This window comes from Lineus longissimus, chromosome 10 (genome assembly GCF_910592395.1).
Source record: "Lineus longissimus chromosome 10, tnLinLong1.2, whole genome shotgun sequence".
NCBI lineage: Eukaryota > Metazoa > Nemertea > Pilidiophora > Heteronemertea > Lineidae > Lineus > Lineus longissimus.
This window is the reverse complement of record NC_088317.1, coordinates 8,529,755-8,551,214: the sequence shown is the minus strand read 5'-3', so window position 1 is coordinate 8,551,214 and position 21,460 is coordinate 8,529,755. Positions and strand designations below refer to the sequence as shown.

At 38.6% G+C, this 21,460-nt stretch overlaps 2 protein-coding genes across 2 annotated transcripts; both read left to right on the top strand.

Annotated features, from left to right (window-relative positions):
• The first annotated feature begins 404 nt into the window (after positions 1-404).
• Positions 405-1,298, top strand: LOC135494281 (uncharacterized). Its single transcript, XM_064782193.1, has one exon. It carries the CDS (start codon positions 405-407, stop codon positions 1,296-1,298), a length of 894 nt encoding a protein of 297 aa, XP_064638263.1.
• Positions 1,299-1,715: 417 nt separating this feature from the next.
• On the top strand, positions 1,716-2,992 carry LOC135494280 (uncharacterized). Its single transcript, XM_064782192.1, has 2 exons — positions 1,716-1,931; positions 2,135-2,992. The coding sequence occupies exons 1-2, from the start codon at positions 1,716-1,718 to the stop codon at positions 2,990-2,992; spliced, it is 1,074 nt and encodes a 357-aa protein (XP_064638262.1).
• Positions 2,993-21,460: the final 18,468 nt, after the last annotated feature.

The following is a 21,460-nucleotide window of genomic DNA, read 5'->3' as shown; positions in this document are numbered from 1 at the left end:
CTCGTCGGCACCCTGTTGAGGTTTAGGCAGGACAGCGTTGCAGTCATGAGTGATGTCGAGTCTATGTTTTATCAGGTCCGTGTTCCACCTGATCAAGCCAGCTTCCTGAGGTTCCTGTACTGGAAAGATGGAGACACATCCGGCCCACTCGTTGAGTACCAGATGATGGTCAATCTGTTTGGAGCATTATCGTCGCCTGGCTGTGCCAACTACGCCCTCAGACAAACCGCTTTGGACAATCAGGACCTGTATGAGAAGGATGTCACGGACACGCTGCTGAAGCACATGTACGTCGATGTCTACGGAACCAGCCCAGTGATGAGAGTGCTATCCCCTTTGTTGCAAACGTGATCGAGTTGTGCTCCAAGGGTGGATTCAAGCTGACGAAATGGACAAGTAATAGTATGCCTGTCCTTGAATCGGTGCCTATCGATGACAGGGCCAAGGGTATGAAGGACATTGACCTAGATAAGGACAATATCCCACTCGAGAGGGCGCTAGGCGTCCATTGGGACCCAGAGACGGATAGGTTCGGCTTCAAGACTGTAGACAAGGATAAGATGCCAGCACGTTGCGGCATCTTATCGGTGACAAGCTCCGTGTTTGATCCAATCGGCTTCCTTTCGCCGTTCATTCTGAAAGCCAAGCTGATTTTGCAGGACTTGTGTCGTCTCAAGATAGGATGGGATGACGACATTCCCGAGGAGCACTTGTCTAAGTGGCAGAGATGGTTGTCTGATTTACCGAAAGTCTCGAACTTCAAGACAGACAGATGTGTCAAGCCGAAAGACTTTGACAACATTGTCTCTTCCCAATTCTCTTCCCAGTTGGTCCACTTTAGCGACAGTAGCGAGGTTGGATACGGGGTGATGTCGTACCTCAGGTTGGTGAATGGCGACGGAAGGATTCACTGCTGCTTGCTGCTCAACAAGTCTCGTGTTGCGCCGCTCAAGCATATAACGATGCCTAGGATGGAGTTAGCAGGCGCCACTGTCGCCGTTCGCGTGGATAGGATGCTTAGGAAGGAGATAGATCTGCCAGTAGACCGGTCGATCTTATTTACAGACAGTACTGCTGTCATAAAGTACATCAGGAACAGAGGAACCCGGTTCAAGACATTTGTAGCCAATCGACTGGCGATTATCCACGACGGATCCGATGCTTCGCAGTGGTGTTACATAGACACCAAGAGTAACCCAGCAGACCATGCCTCGCGAGGTCTGTGGGCAGAGGACTTCTTGAACTGTATTGCTTGGTCTAATGGTCCGGAGTTCCTCTGGAAGCTGATGGAGGAGTAGCCGACTTACCCCAGTATCATAGCTAACCTTGTCGGAGCAAGCAAATATGACCTTGAGATCAAGAGCGCTGCAGTACGTGTGGATAAGCCAGTTGCGACAGAGGGAACGGGTTCTGAGACTGTCGATAAGCTGATTGGTTACTACTCGTCTTGGTATAGGCTGAAACGAGGAGTTTCGCATATACTAAGAGTGCGAGCTGAACTTTTACGTCGCAGTCAACTACGTAAGCTGGCCACTGATGGTGAAGGAGATAGTGTGCGTTGTGGGCCGCTTACCGTTGAGGACTTGAGGAAAGCTGATAAAGCCATTCTGGTTTTCTCCCAGCATGACGCATTTGCCAACGAGGTCAAATGTCTTAGTGGTGAACCAGGTACTGGAGTGAAGAAGTCCAGTACGCTGTATTAGCTCGATCCAGTCATGGAGGATAGTGTCGTAAAGGTTGGAGGACGGTTGAGCAATGCATCTATGCCAGGGAAAGCAAAGTATCATGTGATCCTGCCAAAGAACAGTCTCGTTTCTCGGTTGATACTCGAGGATATCCATAGGAACTTGATGCATAGTGGTAGAAACCATATGATTGCTAAGCTCAGGCAGAGGTATTGGATCGTTAACGCAAACTCCGCCGCTAGAAAGGTGATCGCAGACTGTGTTACTTGTAAGAGATACAGATCAAACGTGATCGAGCAGAAGATGGCAGACTTGCCGGAGGATAGATTGATTCCTGATGATCCAACCTTCTCTAGGACATGCGTTGATTGCTTCGGACCTATTGAGGTCAAAAGGGGTCGCAGTACTGTAAAGCGCTATTGTGTCTTGTTTACGTGTCTTGATGCCAGGGCTATTCACATCGAGATGGCCGCAGTTTGGATACCGAGTCTTGCATCAACGCGATCCGGAGGTTCATCGCTCGTAGAGGTCAGGTCGTAAAGCTGCGCTCAGACAACAGAACGAACTTTGTTGCAACTGAAAAGGAGCTTAAGTTAGCGTTTCGCAGTATCGATCAGGATAGGATCCAGCAGATGTTGGCCAAGCGAGGCATTGATTGGGAGTTCAGCACCCCTTCCGCTCCACACCAAGGGGGTGTTTGGGAACGTCAAATTCAAACCGTAAAGAGGAAACTAAAAGTTGTGTTTAAGGAGCAGTGCTTGAACGACGAGGGCCTGTGCACGTTGCTTTGTGAGGTCGAGGCTGTGGTTAACGATAGACCACTCACTAGAGCATCTGACGACCCCAACGATTTGGACGTTCTTACTCCAAATGACCTGTTGCTGCTCAAGAAGCAACCGTTCATGCCTGTGGGAACATTTGATAGGGACGACCTATACGCTAGGCGCAGATGGATACAAGTGCAGTTTCTTGCGGAATTGTTTTGGAAAAGATGGCTTCAGGAATATCTCCCCCTTCTCCAGACAAGGCAGAAAAGGCTTGCTCCCAGGAGGAACATTGTTCCTGGTGACATTTGTTTGGTCGTTGATCAGAATTCTCCAAGAGGAGTCTGGCAGTTAGCCAGTGGTGGAGACTTACCCGGACAAGAGAGGATACGTCAGACGAGTAAAGTTGCAGACAGCAAGTCGATCGATTCTGGAGCGGCAAGTGCAGAAGCTGTGCCTTCTGTACGAGATGGACAATCCACAGAGGGACTAGGTCACTACAACATACACGTTGTTGTGAATCGTGCGCTTCTTCAATGTTGAGGAAATATTGATGAACACTTTGCTACTGCCAATAATGGACAGTTTTTGTGGTGTTGAACTTTTGTTGTGTCAGATGCTGGAGAGTTTAGCTTCTTGGCACTAACGCTGGATTATTATTGACATTGAACTGGATTAGTTCGCGTTTTGTTTGCGTTATATCGTCGTTTTTTGTCTTTGCCTTGTAATTTTGTGTGCTGGCCTTCTGTTTTGTTGTTGTATTGTAATTGAGTCGTGTTTACGGTACTTAGTCAATTAGGGGCGGGGCGTGTGAAGGCCATTTTTCAATGTTTACATGTTTCAAATTTGCTGCCTTAAACTTTTAAGTTATGTTAGGTATGTGGGGTCTTCCCTACTTCTAAAAAGGGTGGTTATTTCCAAGATGGGGGATAGGGCCAAAGAGGTTTTCCCTATCTCTTTGTAATCTACTTATATCTCAAACATCTTTGGCCAAAGTGGCCCTGTTTGTTAGTTTTGTGTTCTGTGGTGTCATGGTCAGGCTCTAGGTCGTTAAACATTATGTAAGTAATATTGTCTTCTATGTATTTTAGGCCCTTTTGTTCACTCTTTTGTATTTTCTCATGTGCTTTACATGCATTGATGTACTGTGTCATGTGTGTGTGGGGGGGGGGGGGGGGGGGGGTGTATTGAAGTAGTTCTTCCTATTTATGTTACACGATCTTTGTTTTACACCTGTTCTAGTCCGTTTAAATCATATGCTTGGGTTGTATGTGGGTCACGTGATTATGCAATCTTTGGGGAACCTGTTGTGTTAGTTTGAGTACAGTTGTTGGCACTGGGCCAATTGTTATGTAATGTAGGTAACTCTGTGTCTCTATCAGCATCGGGCTCCAGTATTGGTTCTTTCAATTATAAATGGTAGTTACGTGGTGTGTATTCAACTTTGGCACTGGGCCACGGGACAGTTATTGAGGTCATCGTTGTTGTTGTCATTGCCTGAATGTGTTTCTTCCTTTGTTTACTTTCTGTATCGTCACTTATTTGTTTTTCTACTTTTTTCAGTAATCCGTATCAATAGAACCTGGAATTGTTGTTCATTCTTTGGTGCGCGTTTGAGTCAGACCCCATGGCTCCCACAATATTGTTTTTAAGTTCGGGTTATTATCCTTCATTGCTCTCACATTGCGGATTACTTTTTCAACTACCCTAAACCGAATACTTCTTCTACTTCTTGATCAGTTGCATCAGATACTGCCTCCATTAATGTTTTATTTAGAATGTCTCCGCCTAAACTCTCATCATCATCTTAAAGTGTATCTTATATTTGTATTACTAAATTTTATATCTGTTGGGTTGGTTTGCTGATTGGAATTCGTGCCGGGGATGAAGATCATAATTCATGAACAATCTCATTCATCCTAATTTGCTCTTATGATTCTTCTTCAAATGTCTGATCTACCCCGGTTCGACTATTAGGGAATTAGCTTCTTCTTTTTTCTCTTGTTTTATTTGAACATCATCATAGAGACGTTTATTTTTCGTATAATCTATATCATCTAATTTCAACAGCACTGATTCACCCGATCAAGTTTCTTAATTTTGGGTCTTGTTAGAAGATGTCTCTTACGATCAGTTATTCTAACCCAAACGATTTTTTCTTTAGGGTTTTACCAATCATGTATGGAGTTTCTTCAGTTGAGGTTGTAAAAATGCACTATAGAGTTGGATTTTAGGTAAAAAATTATTAGCATTTTCCTCATGAATATCATTTAAAATAAACACAATTCTAGCTATAGTCTTTAAATTTCCTTTGTTAAACCTAAAGAACATCCCCTCGGGGAAATCTTTAGATCTTAAAACTTTCAGTCCGTGTTCTCTTCTAACACCTGCCCCACCCACCTCCTCCATTTGATCAAATGTATTTCTTAATTCTTCAGAAATATTTTCAATTTCTTGTAACCAACCTTTACCAGAAGTATCAGGAGGATCAGGAGGCACATACGGAGTAGGTAATGAGTCTTTGTCAGTTAAATGATTTCCTTGGTCGGTTGCTGAGTTATGGGTAGTTTTATAAGCATAAACTAAATCGTTTTCAACATCCACTAAATTATCGTAGGGTACTTCAATGTATATATCATCATCTTCGGGTGGGTCTTTACCTTATGGAGGGTCAACTCCAACATCAGCAATTTACATTAGCTAATTTACCAAATCAAACTTTAAACTCCACCGCCTGTGGCAGATAAAATAAATTTCATGTTTTCATGAGTGGTGTAATCATCATTATCTCCGAAACTATATTTTTCAATTTCCCAAGTGTTTTTACAGTCGAAGTTTTTTCAGAATTTTCCTGGAGCGCCAGCTTCCGCTGGTCTGGTATATATTTATCCACTGCTTTCAATTTGTTAATCTTTACAGGTGCACATTTCATTAAAGAAGGTGCAATATATTTTTTACCAACATTCATTTTTGGTGGTGCTATCAAAATGTTATTGTTGTAGTTCATGATGTTCCCGATTTTTTGGATCTTGTTGGAACCAATAATGTACTCAGCTAGCAAAACATATGGGTTTTACCTGGGCAAGCAGGGTCCCATCTGGCCCACATGTAACCCATGTGGGACCAATATGGTTTGTCATACGTGGGATTTCACCATGTGGGGCCCATATGGGAAAGCCCATATGGGATTTGAGTTATGGGCCCCATGTGGGTTTGCGATGGTTGAGATGGGGATCAATTGAGAATTGCATGCCCAATGTATCCCATATGAACCCCATATCAATCCCACATCCGAGAATTTCCAATTATATGTTTTAAAAATAAAGGGTTTACATGAGGCCCATTCAAGATTATGATAATGAAATATGTTTTATAAAATTCATGAGTAAAGCTGGCATTTTACAAAATTTGTTTGGCGCCAAATAAGCACATCAAAATCGTCCTCATTGGCCTCCGAGTGCATCGTGCGTCTCCAATGGAGCTGAACGAGCTGATGGGGACGAGTATTGTCGCCTCCTTGCACGCCATTGTAAGCCGCCATATTTGATTTTGTTCTTCACGCCAGTACTCAAAAAGCAGAGAAACTTTCCCATAATTTCATTCTTTGATGTTGTTGTTGTGATATCCCGTTCGTTGTAGGCTGCTAGTGTACTGTAACTGTACATGCTACACTGTACATTTAACTGTGTACAGTTATGTACGTGAAAATACACTGTGCAGTGTGTCTTGCCCACCTGTTTTGCTGTTTTTATCATGATCATGTATTGTAGGCCTATGTGGTGGTACTCGTAGCCTTGTCAGAAAACTATTGTGATGTACATAATACTGTTACACTATACGTCTTAGGTTTCAGGAAGTGTTCACAAACATGCCTATCAGAAGCAGGCAACAGACAAGGCCATCGCAGAGAAAATGTCAACATGGTTCACGAATGCGCGTGATCGAGGACTAGGAGGAAAACGTGCGGCGAGAAGAGTTGAAGTCATCAATGAACAACAATTGCCAGGTGGAAATGACCCTGCCCTGCCAGAGCCACAAAATACTGATAGTGACAATTAAGAATATATATAACCATAGTGATGAATAGTGACTTGCCAAAACATGGAAATGCAGGACAAAATCTCAGGTTTATTCAATGACATTGGTGCTTTGACATTGTTGATACTCAGTATATTATATGTATTTCTATATCAACTGCAATTCATTATATAAATCAAATAAATATTTTCATTTTTTTATCATACATTTTGTTTCGTTTTTCCATTCTCAGTGAACTCAACTCAGTGTCCCCAATTCCTTTTTGAGACAACGTGTCTGTGGATGACATAGACTATTCAAAGAAGTGTAGAACACATCAGACCAGGTGGGCACTAACTGGGATTTACAGGGGTTTAAGGTGGTGCTTGCCCATGCAACCCCCACGTCATACCCAGATACCCCACTTTGCCCAGATGGTACACACATGGGCATCCACGGTGCAAAGCACATATGGGCCCGACATGGTTGAAGTGGGCCCCTTGTTTCCCATCTGGGCCCCATATGGTTTGTTTAGATGGGGCCCATATTGGCAACCCAGATTGCCCATTTGGCACCCATATGGGTCCCATGTAATTTGCTAGCTGGGTATAGACCTGGACCAATTGCATAATCCAATCTGGTATGGGTTTCGGCAATTGCTTTTTGATTCCTTTGAATTGAGGTATAGGAATATCAGCGTGTTTGTTGATTGAGTCTTTTAACAGTTTGGTAAATTCTTTCTTGGCATCAAACTCAGTTCCTGTTGCTCCAGTAATGGGAGTTATGGTGAGTGCTTGGGCACCAAGTATGCAATACACGTATGTTCGGAGAAAACATTCATTCCTCTATACTCGGATTCGAGAAACCTGCTGACTTAAGTATCATGAATTCTTGATACGTCTGACAGGGGTTCTGTTTGATGATGTCAAAAACATTTTTATGTCTATTAACATGCCGCTTGATGAAAGTATATAGTTATTTGAAGGTAGACATTCCAGCATCCCAGTCCGCATTAAACATTTGAGGCATCTTATTTTCGTGAACTTGCATTAGGAAGAAATATATCTTTGAGTCATTTATGTAATAGCCCATATATCTGTTATGTTGGAATTATAGTCTGGAACATTCGAGGAACCCAAACTCGCTTAACATCTCACCTACCTTTCCATGTTTAATGATATTATTCATTTCGTTAAAATTGATTTCACCCAGACTATACCCAGCTAGCAAATTACATGGGACCCATATGGGTGCCAAATGGGCAATCTGGGTTGCCAATATGGGCCCCATCTAAACAAACCATGTGGGACCCAGATGGGAAACATGGGGCCCACTTCAACCATGTGGGGCCCATATGTGTTTTGCACCGTGGACGCCCATGTGGGTACCGTCTGGGCAAAGTGGGGTATCTGGGTATGACGTGGGGGTTGCATGGGCAAGCACCACCTTAAACCCCTGTAAATCCCAGTTAGTGCCCACCTGGTCTGATGTGTTCTACACTTCTTTGAATGGTCTATATCATCCCCAGACACGTTGTCTCAAAAAGGTATTGGGGACACTGAGTTGAGTTCATTGAGAATGGAAAAACGAAACAAAATGTATGATAAAAAAATGAAAATATTTATTTGATTTCTATAATGAATTGCAGTTGATATAGAAATACTTATAATATACTGAGTATCAACAATGTCAAAGCACCAATGTCATTGAATAACCTGAGATTTTGTCCTGCATAACAAAATGTATGATAAAAAAAATGAAAATATTTATTTGATTTCTATAATGAATTGCAGTTGATATAGAAATACTTATAATATACCGAGTATCAACAATGTCAAAGCACCAATGTCATTGAATAAACCTGAGATTTTGTCCTGCATTTCCATGTTTTGGCAAGTCACTATTCATCACTATGGTTATATATATTCCTTATTGTCACTATCAGTATTTTGTGGCTCTGGCAGGGCAGGGTCATTTCCACCTGGCAATTGTTGTTCATTGACGACTTCAACTCCTCTCGCCGCACGTTTTCCTCCTAGTCCTCGATCACGCGCATTCGTGAACCATGTTGACATTTTCTCTGCGATGGCCTTGTCTGTTGCCTGCTTCTGATAGGCATGTTTGCGAACACTTCCTGAAACCAAAGACGTATAGTGAAACAGTATTATGTACATTACAATAGTTTTCTGACAAGGCTACGAGTACCACTACATAGGCCTACAATACATGATCATGATAAAACAGCAAAACAAGTAGGCAAGACACACTGCACAGTGTATTTTCACGTACATAAATGTACACAGTTAAATGTACAGTGTAGCATGTACAGTTACAGTACACTAGCAGCCTACAACGAACGGGATATCACAACAAAAACATCAAATAATCTGCAGGATTGTATTGAAAGAATGTATATAAAGCACACAAACATCAAGATTGGTGCTTTAGACAAGGTCACAACTAACCTGGCAAACAAAAAACTATTCTAATCAATGAAATTATGGGAAAGTTTCTCTGCTTTTTGAGTACTGGCGTAAAGAACAAAATCAAATATGGCGGCTGACAATGGCGTGCAAGGAGGCGACAATATTCGTCCCCATCAGCTCTTTCAGCCAATTGGAGACGCACGATGCACTCGGAGGCCAATGGGGACGATTTTGATTTGCTTTGGCGCCAAAAAAAATTGTAAAATGCCAGCTTTACTCATAAATTTTATAACATATTTCATAACATATTTCATTATCATAATCTTGAATGGGCCTCATGTAAACCCTTTATTTCTAAAACATATAATTGGAAATTCTCGGATGTGGGATTGATATGGGGTTCATATGGGATACATTGGGCTTGCAATTCTCAATTGATCCCCATATCAACCATCGCAAACCCACATGGGGCCCATAACTCAAAACCCATATGGGCTTTCCCATATGGGCTTTCCCATATGGGCCCCACATGGTGAAATCCCATGTGAGATAAACAATCTTGGTCCCACATCGGTTACATGTGGGCCAGATGGGACCCTGCTTGCCCAGGTAAAACCCATGTGGTTCCCATATGTTTTGCTAGCTGGGTAGGTATCTGCAAGTTTTTCATAATTTTACAAACTTGATAATATGTGTAAAATCTATAAAACGATATGATCATTGGAGTTTTGTGGTTCAAGTGTTCGTTGACTGAAACCATACAGTCGGTTGTTGCCAACCATGCTGCCATGTTAAATTGATTCTGGTAAAACGACAGTGTGTTTTTTTCTAGTCACAAACAATCTGCTCTATTTTTCAAACGTAAACATCCCGGAGTTATATTATTTTCTTTGATTTTGAAAAAGTTATCATCACTCACATAAACTGCAAAATTAAAAATGTCACAGTCAATGGTCTTCCTATGTTTTTCTGCCAGCGGGTAATACATCATTTATCTAAGCGAAATAGGAAGGTGCTGACGGCGTTAGAAAGCCTACTTCAACTTGATGCTAGTGGTTGTAAACGTAATTTACTGTGACGTCAGTTTTCTCTAGCATTTCTGTTCTTGCTAGCTTTTGCCTTGCAACATGCCTTGTTCTAAAAACGTTTGTTTCAGGGTTTCAACATCAACACTAGATTCAGTAGGAGTATCTCATTGTTTTTTTTTGGATGGCGTTTTTCCTAGAAATATACTTCTCCTTTTCTTTGATAATTAATGAGAATGCTTCGGTTGTAATGTGGGAATTGCTAATGGCTTTACTGACTAAATCATCTAAATGTTAAGTTTTGAAATTGCCAACACTCCTATCTTCTCGTGTTTTCCGATTTTTTTTAAGTATGTTTTTTTCTCTCAACTAAGAGCTCATGAGATGATGGCGTTTCAAAAAGTCACTTCTCCTAACGCCAAACCAGCTATTGCGGACACACCAACAGATCCAGCTGTTGTGCTAGTTAAGTTAAGAAAGTGACTAATGCCAGTAACTGCATTGATTGCCTTTTTGTGTTTTGAGAATATCTTTCTCCTAAACTCAATCTCCTCCTGCAAGTACTTCTTGATTTCACAAATCTGTTGGAGGTTAAATTCTTGTGGCTTGGATAGCAAATCGCTAGGTATGGGCGGTTATTTCCGCAGAAATAGAGGTTGTCTCAAATAGACATTATATGTCATGTTATGACTCGAATAGACGTTTGGTGGCGCTTTTCAAATAGACATTCACTCAAATAGACGTTTGGTGGTGCTCGTATCTCAAGTAAACATGTCGTGTTTTCAGCTTTTTGTTAATAACTCAAAAATACGTTTGGTGTCGCTTTTCAAATAGACATACACTCAAATAGACGTTTGGTGGCGCTCGTATCTCAAATAAACATATATTATCGTGTTTTCAGCTTTTTGTTAATAACTCAAATAGACGTTTGGTGTCGGTTTTCCGCAAAAATGGAAGTTCCCCCAGACGTTGTGTGGCGCTGGAATCAATTGCAACGACGGCAACAGCGGTATTGACATTATTGCGGTAAGCGGCGGGGCTATTGCATGTATTGCATGTACAGTCATTTGATGTACTTGTTTATCTCTTTTCTGCCATAGCTAAATACAATGACAATCCAATTACAATTAAAATGAAATGGTCAAGGAGGATACCGCAGTGACGTCACGGCTTTTCCAAGGGCGCTGCATATTGTAAACAAACTCGATCCACGGCCAAGGGAAAATCAAGTCATCAAATAAAGTTAGATTTTTCGCATCAAATCAGAGTTATTAGTACTTTTCTGCTATGAAATAAGTCTTCAGACAATAAGTTATCATTTGAATAATGAAAAGTGCTGTTTTGATGGGGAAAAATAGGGTTTTTAAAACCAAATAGCCGGGCACCGATCTTCCATAATTAGCGATGGTTTCAAAACAGTCTCCCAGATATGGGGCAATCTCTTCATTATCGTAATGTGATTTGGAGGCAGGTTTATAGATTTTACAAGTTCGAGACATGTAGGACCTAAAACTCGCATAGATCCCCATAGATCCCCTCTATTTGTTGAGTAAGCGCCCATGTAAGATCATGCATTTTCGGACACTAGAACGAAATCTTCCTGCGGATATCGCGGTTTCGGTGATGATTAAAGGAGAAATTGACTGTTCTTAGAGTTGTATGGGACAGAAATGAGTTCATACTTCATGAATACATGAATATATTATGATATGGGCGGGCTTCTAAGTCAAAACAATAACAAACTCAACTGCATCTCTACCGTGTATCGCGTAGTGCATTGCCTAGTGTATTTCGTAGTGTATTTTAGCGGATACATTATTTCCTCACTTTGGCCACGCCAAACGTCTTTTTTTTCGTGGAAGTTAATCTGCTCTGTAAATTTTATTTTACACAGGAAGAGTCCATACTAGGTATTGCAATATTTCATGTCTATTGGTGTTTTTGTGTACAGGAGCTAGCCCACCAGACAGTGAGACGTGAAGATGTGTTCAGTGCTGGTGCTGTCAGTAGACTGAATCTGACTGGCCATAGCGATCAGTAATATGGGATGTGATCACGTGATGTGAGGTCACCGCGGTATCCTCCCTGTGAAATGGTATTAAGTCTCGATTTTCCTTAGATGCGCCCGCAAATAGCCATGTGCACTGCTTAGAGCAATAACAATAATATCGTCGTGGCAGATAAACCAATTCCAAACTTGCTCCAGAATTGCCGCACGCCAGCGCCACACAACGTCTATTTGGGGAACTTCCATTTTTGCGGAAAAGCGACACCAAACGTCTATTTGAGTTATTAACAAAAAGCTGAAAACACAACAATATATGTTTATTTGAGATACGAGCACCACCAAACGTCTATTTGAGTGTATGTCTATTTGAAAAGCGACACCAAACGTCTATTTGAGTTACTAACAAAAAGCAGAAAACACGACAATATATGTTTATTTGAGATACGAGCGCCACCAAACGTCTATTTGAGTGTATGTCTATTAGAGATACAAAATGTATGCCAGTAGCAAAGAATCCGGAGTGCCAGCTCCCAGTTGGTGGGGTAGCAGAGAATCATTTGAAGCCAGTAAATCTGGATAAATTGAATTTTTGGTACTCTCACTCATTTATTTAAGATAATTTTAAAGATGTTAAATGCTAGAATCGGTCGAAGTTTGGACGCCAGATCTCGATGGAGCGATATTTCGTGGACTACACGATGTCATTTGAATAAAGGCTGAACAAATGGAATCGGGCCTAGATAGAACTGACTTTTCCTGCAGACGAGGTTTTCGAGGATCTTGGGATGGTTCTGATTGATTATCTGACTGTGGTGTCAGTTCATGCTGCAGTGTCAACTCACATTGTGGTGCCAGCTCATGCTGAATTTCTTCTAGTATTTTCTTCAAGTTTTTTTGACGCTTCGAACAACCCCAAATTCTACTTATTTAGTAAGAAGAGAAGTTCTAGCTGTACATCTGCCTCATTAAAGTCAACAGGACGGTTGTGTTCGTCAGTGATCCAGATCCTTAATTTGTTAAATGTTTTTGCACATGTTCTGTATCTCAGCCCTGTCAAATTATGTTTAAGTGTATCACTTAAATCACACTATTTCAATTGAATCCTATCTAGCATATCAGACATGCTTGAATGGTAAATGATGTCATCTTGATCAATAATATCGCAAATAACGTGGAAGTATTCAAACACTCTAAAATCAACTTGCTTGTCCTCCAATATGTTCTCGTTGGGCTTTCCTAACAACTCACCAAAATCTCCCTTGTGGACATTAAACCCCAAAAGATCTTTTACTCCCTCCGTTATGATTAGACAATACTGCTGTTAATCCCTTTTGCTACAAGTGATGGCAAGTTTACCGGTTGTCTCATGGAGTTTAAAATGTTACACATTTTTTATGTCCTTTTTTTCAATCGGTTCTCTGAAACCCTCTATGAAAGATTGTACTGTGCATAGCCCATCTGGAAGTATAACGTAGAACCTTAGTCAACATTAGTCAACGGCTCATCCAACTAAATTGTCAGATTATTTCTATTTTCACGCATTTATTTAAGTTAGTTTTATTTTTTTTTTATTTCTAATGTTTTTTAAGTTTTTCATGTTTGTGTTTTTTAGCTTGATTTTTAAAGGTTTTTAAGTTGATTTTTTTGAGTTTTTAGGTTTTTTTCATTTTCGTGATTTCCAGGTTTATTGAACAAACGAGATTTCATGGTGATGGTTTTTGTTTTTCCCATTGTAAACAAAGTAAATCTCGGGAGTTCTCTTCAAGGTTTACCTTTGGGTTTTTGTCATTTGTTGAGTCGCTGTGGTAGGCTATAACTCTGGTTTCAACAATACTCCCAATTCTAAAAACTCTAGAGTAATTTATAATCTTTCACAAAACTTACTTTGTGCTTTGGAAATATATTTTATTTTGTAATGGCAGTCAATTTCAATGTCTTCAAGCTTACCATAATTCTTATTTGTTTTTTTTTGTAATTGATAATTTTATTCACCAAAAACACAACTGTTACATGAAGTTCTACAGAATAAGAGGGCATGCAAGTACATAATATTGTTACAATATAAAACGATAGATGGCGACCTTGTTGTTCAAAACGGTTCAGGGTATAGTAAATTCCTTTTGCGGCTACAGATAACAAGGCAAAAGTGGGTCAGCGTGCAATTACTCGACGAAATGTACAGTGAATGTTATGCTATATTTTCCAGGGCATCTATGAGAAGGCCCCATTTCATCATGAACTTATCGTGTGTGAGATAGATCTTTTCTACTCTCGACGTGAACCGTATCATTGATAATAAGTTTCTGAAGAATGGTTGCGATTGTCTGAGTTTACAGTGATACAAGAATTGTTTTGCAATTAAATTGATATGCTGGACCAGTTCCGATGAACGAGGATCTCCCAGAATTACTTCTCGGAGATTTGGTAGAAATTGTTCGCCATGATCCGAGAGCCACTCTGACAATCGCAACCATACTGACTTTCCATGTTCCAAAGATAATTCTTATTTGTTTTAGGTTTGAAATCTTCATTTAAATCTTCTAAAAATGTAGAAAGATTTTCGCTCTCTTCAATGCCTTAATTTATATTTTTTTGGTCATCCATTTATAATACATTTTTTTGGGTTAAATATACGAATTTACCGAGTTTTTAACAGTTTAAGAAAAAATCTATATCTTAAATGGAACGTACAAAGAACAGTGCTCTCACTTCGTGATACGTCTTGCACTCTAAAAGAAACTAAAAAAGATATTATGCAGGGTTTGTATCTCTGAAGGTTTCTCAAAAAAATACAAACAACATCTAAAAATCTGAAAAACATAAAAATAACTTAAAACAATTATCAAAGAGTGTCAATAAAATATTCACACCGTCAAACGAACCAGCGAAACCTGAGGAACCCCAGGAAGAACCCCACCAAGTTGAAGCTGGCGCTCCAGAGGAAGAACCTGTTTCCCAGTATGCCTCGCTACTCCACCAAGTGGGAGCTAACATGCTAACAAGAGATTTGGGATCACTTCAAAGCAAAAAACAACCCTAGTTGGGATCATGGAACGTTTATCGATCTTTACCTAAAATCTGATGTGTTACTTTTAGCAGACCTTTTGAAAATTTTTAGAGATGTCAATTTAAACTATTTTCAAATTGGTCCTCGTCATTGTTATTCCGCTTCTGGTCTCACTTGGCAAGCGGGGTTGAAATATACATATATCAATTTCGAACTAATTATTGAAGTTGACTCTTTTCTGTTATTCGAAAAAGCAATCAGAGGTATAATTTATGGGGTGATGGGAACTATGTGTTTTAAAGCAACACAGACTTCTGTATGTCGATGCAAATCATATTTACGGTTGGGCTATGATGCAAATGTTGCCCGCGTCGGATTTCAGAGTTTATGAAGAAATACCCAAAATGATAGAAGAGAGGATATTAAGCATTCCTGAAAATTCTCCGACAGGTTTTTATTTTGAGGTCGACCTTGAATTCCGAGAAAAAGTAAAGTTTAAGTCGGTTAATTTTTATTGCCCAGAATCATTATTTATTCCCTACGAGGAATTGAGTGACTTCTAAAGGGAATTGTTGGGGGATGAGAAGAGACCTAAGTCTGATAAACTTTTCTTGACCCAGAAACACAAGAAAAACTACATCATGCATCACAGGATTCTACAATTTTACCTCAAACAAGGAATGGTGTTGAAAAAAAGTTCACAACATAATAGTTTTAAACAGAGATAGTGGTTGGAAAAATATATAGACTTTAACACGAAACAGATGATGGTGGCCAAATCAGACTTTGAGAAAGACTTGTTCAAATTAATGAACAACGCTTTCTAAGGAAAAACCTGTGAAAATATAAGAAGTTCGATTTGGAAGTTATATTCGATGAGGATTCTGTTGCAATTCTGATAAAAAAACAAGTATGGTGTTCAATAAACCAATTTACTTTGTGGCTACAGTTCTAGAAATATCTAAATTACTAATGTACAAATTCTCCTATGAAACCTTACAACCAGATTTTGGTGAGATAAACATGGAGTTGCTCTATCTTGACACCAATAGTTTTGTCTTAAAGATAAAGACTGACGATTTGACAAAAGACCTTACAACTCTGATGGAACATTTCGACTTCAGTAACTATCCAAAATACCACCCTCTGTATGATAAGAGTAGGGTGAAAATCCCGGGTTATTTTAAAGATGAGTTGGCGGGTGATGAAATGAAGGAATTTATTGCTTTGAAAAGTAAAATGTATGCCTATAAAACTAAGATCTCTGAGTTAAAAAAAGTTAAAGGGAATAAGTAAACATGTGGCAAAAACTGGGATTTCATTTGACGACTACTACAGTTTGTTGGTTGATAGAAAAACATGGTATCATTATATGAGAGTGTTAAGATCTGACAAGCACAATGTTTGTAGAGGAAGTTAATACACACAGTTAAAATCCATTCGACAATAAGATATATATTTTAGACAATGGAATTTCAACATTTCCTCATGGCTACAGCGAATAAAACGCCTGTTAATAAAAAACATATTTTAAATGCGTCAGCAAACAAAGGAACAAGAAACAATAAAACATCAAACATTGAAATGAAAAAAATATCAAAATAAGAATTATAATTGAGAGAAATATTTCTGCTGGAAAATTAGTTAGTTGAAAGTTAGTTGAAAGTATGAAAGAATACCAAGATGTAACCGATAAATGAATGGACAAATTATAATGGGAAAAATATGCTGGAACTTATGTAAACGAATCCGAAAAAATATTCCGAAGAATTTCAAATGTTGGCGCTAGAAACGTCTTTTAGAAACAACAATGCAGATTCTGAAAAAAAGTATTTTATCAACACATCATGTCTTTTCACTTTTGAACCTTTGGGAGGGGAATTTAACTCGGAAACAATTTCAGTAGTTGGAGAATAAGTATTCCGAGTACTATCACGAGTTGTGAAATACAGGTAAACTCCCAAAGTTTATAATTGATCTTAGTACAGATCCGAAAGTTTGTTATTGTAGAATGCAAGAAAGAGACCATGAGGAGAAAACATCTGTTACTTTAGAATACATGAACCATGTTTTTATAAACTTCACGAATAAGTAGTCTTTAAAAACCGAGAAGATTCGACTATCCCTGGTAAAATAATGGTTTTGGATGTGAATCAGAGAATGGAATAGGAAAAAAAATATTTATGAACTTCATACAAGCGTTTAAATATAAACACTGTTCGATATGAGAAATAGAAAACCTTATGAATACTAGTTAAAGAATAATCAATCTAAGGATGGGTTGCAAAATTATTGTAAATATTGTAGTACGAATTATATTTAGAATTACATGAGGGAAAGATCAAAACTTTTATGATATTCACAAAATGCGTATTTCTATGAGTCGTTGTGGTACAATTGGGGCACTTAAAAAACCTTGGTTGTACTAACCAGTTTTTTTATGATTGGTTGGATTGGCAAAGAGGGGGTCTAATTATTGTTGATGAAGAACTTGATCATGTTTTGCCAGTGGCTCATTTTGGAGATGTTCCAGAAGTATGTTGGCATTGGTCAAATATAAATCCAATTAGGCGACACGAAAATCGTAGTAAGAGTGCAAATTTAATTCCCAGTTTACACGAACTTCGGATTCAAAAAGCCGAATATTTTCTGAAAAATTATGAGTTCCAAAAGAAAAAAGAAAATAGTAATACTTTTTTGGGGGGAGGGGGGTCGACTTATGTTTGTTGGTCTAATGAAACATTCTGAAAACATTTAAAAATTCAACTCAAAAAAACATTAATAATTCAACACTCTTTAAATTTTTCTGAGTATCCTTTCCATTTAACTAAACCATATTTGTGTCCCGAAACTGTTTTGTAACGTCAACTTTTTTGATCTTGTATTTGATCTGTTCTGGTTTTGGAACGTAACTTAATTCCTCTCTGTGAAAATAACCGTCTATAATTTCTGATCGATAATCCTCAAGTTGGTAGACAATAGGTTTTGTGAAAATCATTTGTTTTATCTTAAAAACTTCTTCCGTGAAATTAGGAAGGTAACCTTTAGAAAATATTGTTTTGTATTTGATTATTCTCACGCTTTCAAAATTTTGTATTTTGGTTGACTATGATATCTAATTAGAAATACGCCGTAGAGATTGTACAAGACTGTGCCAGCGTTATCTTCTTTTCTAGCTTCGATTGGATTCATTCCAATGGATGAGTGAAATGTGTTGTTGTAACCATTCACTAGATTGTCAAGAATCTCCAACCATCTCTAAGTCTATTTTGCAGTGAAATATTTCCACATTCTCGTCTTTAGAGTATGATTAATTCGCTCGACAACAGCTGATTTTTTGCTTGAGAAAGTTAAGAACCATTCCATTATATTTTTCTCCAGTAACTCTTTCAATGATTTATTGTAGAATTCTTTATCATCATCAAATTGTAGTTTCTCTGGTTTGGCTTCTATAAAAATATTGACAAATAAGTCTTTAACTTCTTCTTCCTTCTTAGTCTTGAGAGGTAAAACCCGAGCATAACGACTGAATAAATCAATTACAGCTAAATGTATCTGAAGTTTTTATTGTCTATTTGGTACTTCTGTAAATACAGTAAATCGTCTTGCCATTGTTGATCAATGTAAGAAACCATTTTTTTTCGGAAAGTAAATTTTTGAAGATTGGTTTATGCAGTTGGTAGGTTGGTAAATTAGTTAGGATAAATTTTAGTTCTCTGGGCTTGATAAGTTTTCTGTCAGATTTTTATTTTCTCCAAAGTTGCCTTGAATTTGTATAAGGCACAGTGCTTTGGGGATTAAAGTACAAGTCTCTCAGATATTGTTATTTTGAAATTTCTTTCTCCGGAATTTTGTCATCGGGTATTTCTTTCTCCAGGGGATTCTCCATTTATTTAACTATATTTTTCTCACAGTTTGTAAATGCATGGAATGATAATTGGTGCCGTAGTAAACACTGTTGCCTTTTCGGGGGCAGGATACATTTTCAAAGCCGTAGATAAAAATGGGGATCAAGACGAAAAGAAAAGACACAATTTAGCTGTTGAAAAAATACAAAGATAATCTAAGGCTTGCGATGAACATCGAAAACAAACAATTGATTTTGTTAACCATTAATTGAAAAGAGAATAAGTGCAATTTTGTTATGAAATGTTGATTCATCTTTTGTTCTCTACAACGAACTTCACCCAGAGAATAGAGTACAACTTAGGAAAATACCAGAATATAAAGATTTTTACCAACCAGGTTGGGAAATGAAAAACTACGAATATCTCTTTATTGTTGGGGGTGAGATAGGCGTAGGATTTTTGGTGAAATATCTGACCTGGGTGAGTTACGAGTGTTACGTGATGTTCGTTTTTCGACATTTAACTCCCTCTCGCGTGGAAAAGTCAGGAATATTTGATATGTGGATCTGCCGGATTTTTAGATTAGCGTTTTTGGTGAAGAAAGTGGTTTTGATGATTGATTTAGACGTTTTTTAGGAAATTAAGGACTTAGGTATTTTAGTGTTTTCGACTTAAGGTGTAGTATATGTCTTTTGCGTTGCCAAAAGTAGCTATTTGTTCATTGAACGTAGGATCGACGATCAAAAAGGGGTAGAATATTCTTCTTTGTAATTAAAAGACCCATGGGGAGGGGTCAGCGCAAAAGACATGTACTTATATGACAATGATAATGATAATGATAATGATAATCAGGCGATAATCGATTTGAAATAGCATTGGTATTAGTGTTTTCTTTTATTGAGATATGTTGTAATAAAGTTGATAACATATTCATATATTCAAGTATCACCGTGGATTTATGACATAATGAAAGATAACTTTTGTTCATTATCAAGAGCCTGGAAAGATGTGAAGGAATCGAGGGTCGAAAACAAATCACTTCTCTCCTTATGCATTCCAGCCGCAGATGCTATTCATATTCTACTTCGTTACACTCCCAGTTAAAACAAAGTCTCTTCTCAACTGGCTTTTAAGGTTTGCTGTGACGGCCCACCTGGATTTGTAGGTTGTGAGCACTTATTCTTAATTTAGTAAATTCCTTTCTCTGAATAAAGGAAGGGGTGTAAATTAAGTAGTTTTCTCGGATAGATCAGACTTGAAAAGCGTATATCTTCTCAGTTTGTCTTTCACATTGTAGTTGTTAGAAAGCCTTTCAACATGACCAACATAGCCTGACCATTCTGAACAAATTCTCGAGTGGATAGATTACTTCAGTTGGTTTTTATGAGACTTGTTTTGTCAACAAGTAATTAAATACAGTATCATACTGTTTTCAAACGCACTCGCGTAGCCACATTTGGTGAGCTTCATACATAACTTACTAAAGTGATTTATGCCTGTGTTCTGGTCAAAACAATTACGAATTAAGAAGTCTCATCTAAGAATGCTAGCCTGCCGGGAAAGGAATTGGTTTGTCATCAAAGGGACAGAACGCTTCCATAACGAAATGCTGTAAACAATTAGCATATATAGGATTATACCGTCTTCAAATGCACACTTGTCCAGTGCCGCATTATTTTAGTGAGTGCCATGAAGGAATTATTTAAGTGCACTTTTCCCTGCATTCTGTTTGTGAATTTGTCATCAAAATACTCTATACTTATAACCATGACTAAACACCGTGTTATGTCACTCTGTGTAACACAGCAATGTGCTACTCCCTGGCATGTCACGTTATCTCTGTCCCTACACAAACCACGAGATGCATTATAAACTAAAGCTGAGAGACAATGAATTATTTTGATTAGAGTCTAATGAAAACTAACATAATCCATTGCAGAGGTAAACAATGTCCCCTTCGAAGATGTGTCCGGCCCTATTCTATTCTCCAATGGATAATGGTATGTGGTTCTATAGATTTCATAAACGTCATAAACTCAGATATTAAAGAATACCAGACATTTTAACTGAGGCCATTTTAGACTTCTTCACATGGCAGACATAGGGTACTGGACACAAAGGAATGGCCTTATGAAAACTGCATGGAAACTGCATGTTAAGCAGTTTCCACCAAATGTTTCTTGTCTTAGCAGATATAGGGCTACTAGCTGGCTCAACTAAACCGATCTACTATAAAGCCCTACACAAGACACAACCCTGCAATATTGACAGGTTGCACTAATTGCTGGACGGTGTTAATTATCTATATTGAAAAGTTGGCAAGCTCAGACATCCATTGTGTAATTAAGTAGTCTCCTCTAAGAATGCTCATCTGAAAGGGATTGGAACGTGTTTGTCATTTAAGGGACAGTACATCTGCCTCATGAAATGCTGTCAACAATTAATATATACAGTATCATACCGTCTTAAAGCACACTGGTGGAGCCGCATTAAGTGAACTTCATGGAAAACTTTATATAAAAGTGAACTAATCCCTGTATTCTAGTTGTAAGTTATTTATTAAAATACAAGTCAAGTGAAGATTATAACTGAGCACCATGTATTAATTGTTCTGTGTAACAGCATTTTTTTTATGACGGAAATTGTCCCTATCCTCTCTTGCAGCGGCCCCGTAGAGTAT

Excerpts from the sequence above, each read along its gene's own strand:
- LOC135494281 (XM_064782193.1), top strand. The coding sequence starts at position 405 with ATGCCTGTCCTTGAATCGGTGCCTATCGATGACAGGGCCAAGGGTATG.
- LOC135494280 (XM_064782192.1), top strand. The coding sequence starts at position 1,716 with ATGGAGGATAGTGTCGTAAAGGTTGGAGGACGGTTGAGCAATGCATCT. Across the intron at positions 1,932-2,134 it reads CAAACTCCGCCGCTAGAAAG|GGCTATTCACATCGAGATGG; the intron begins GTGATCGCAGAC and ends TCTTGATGCCAG.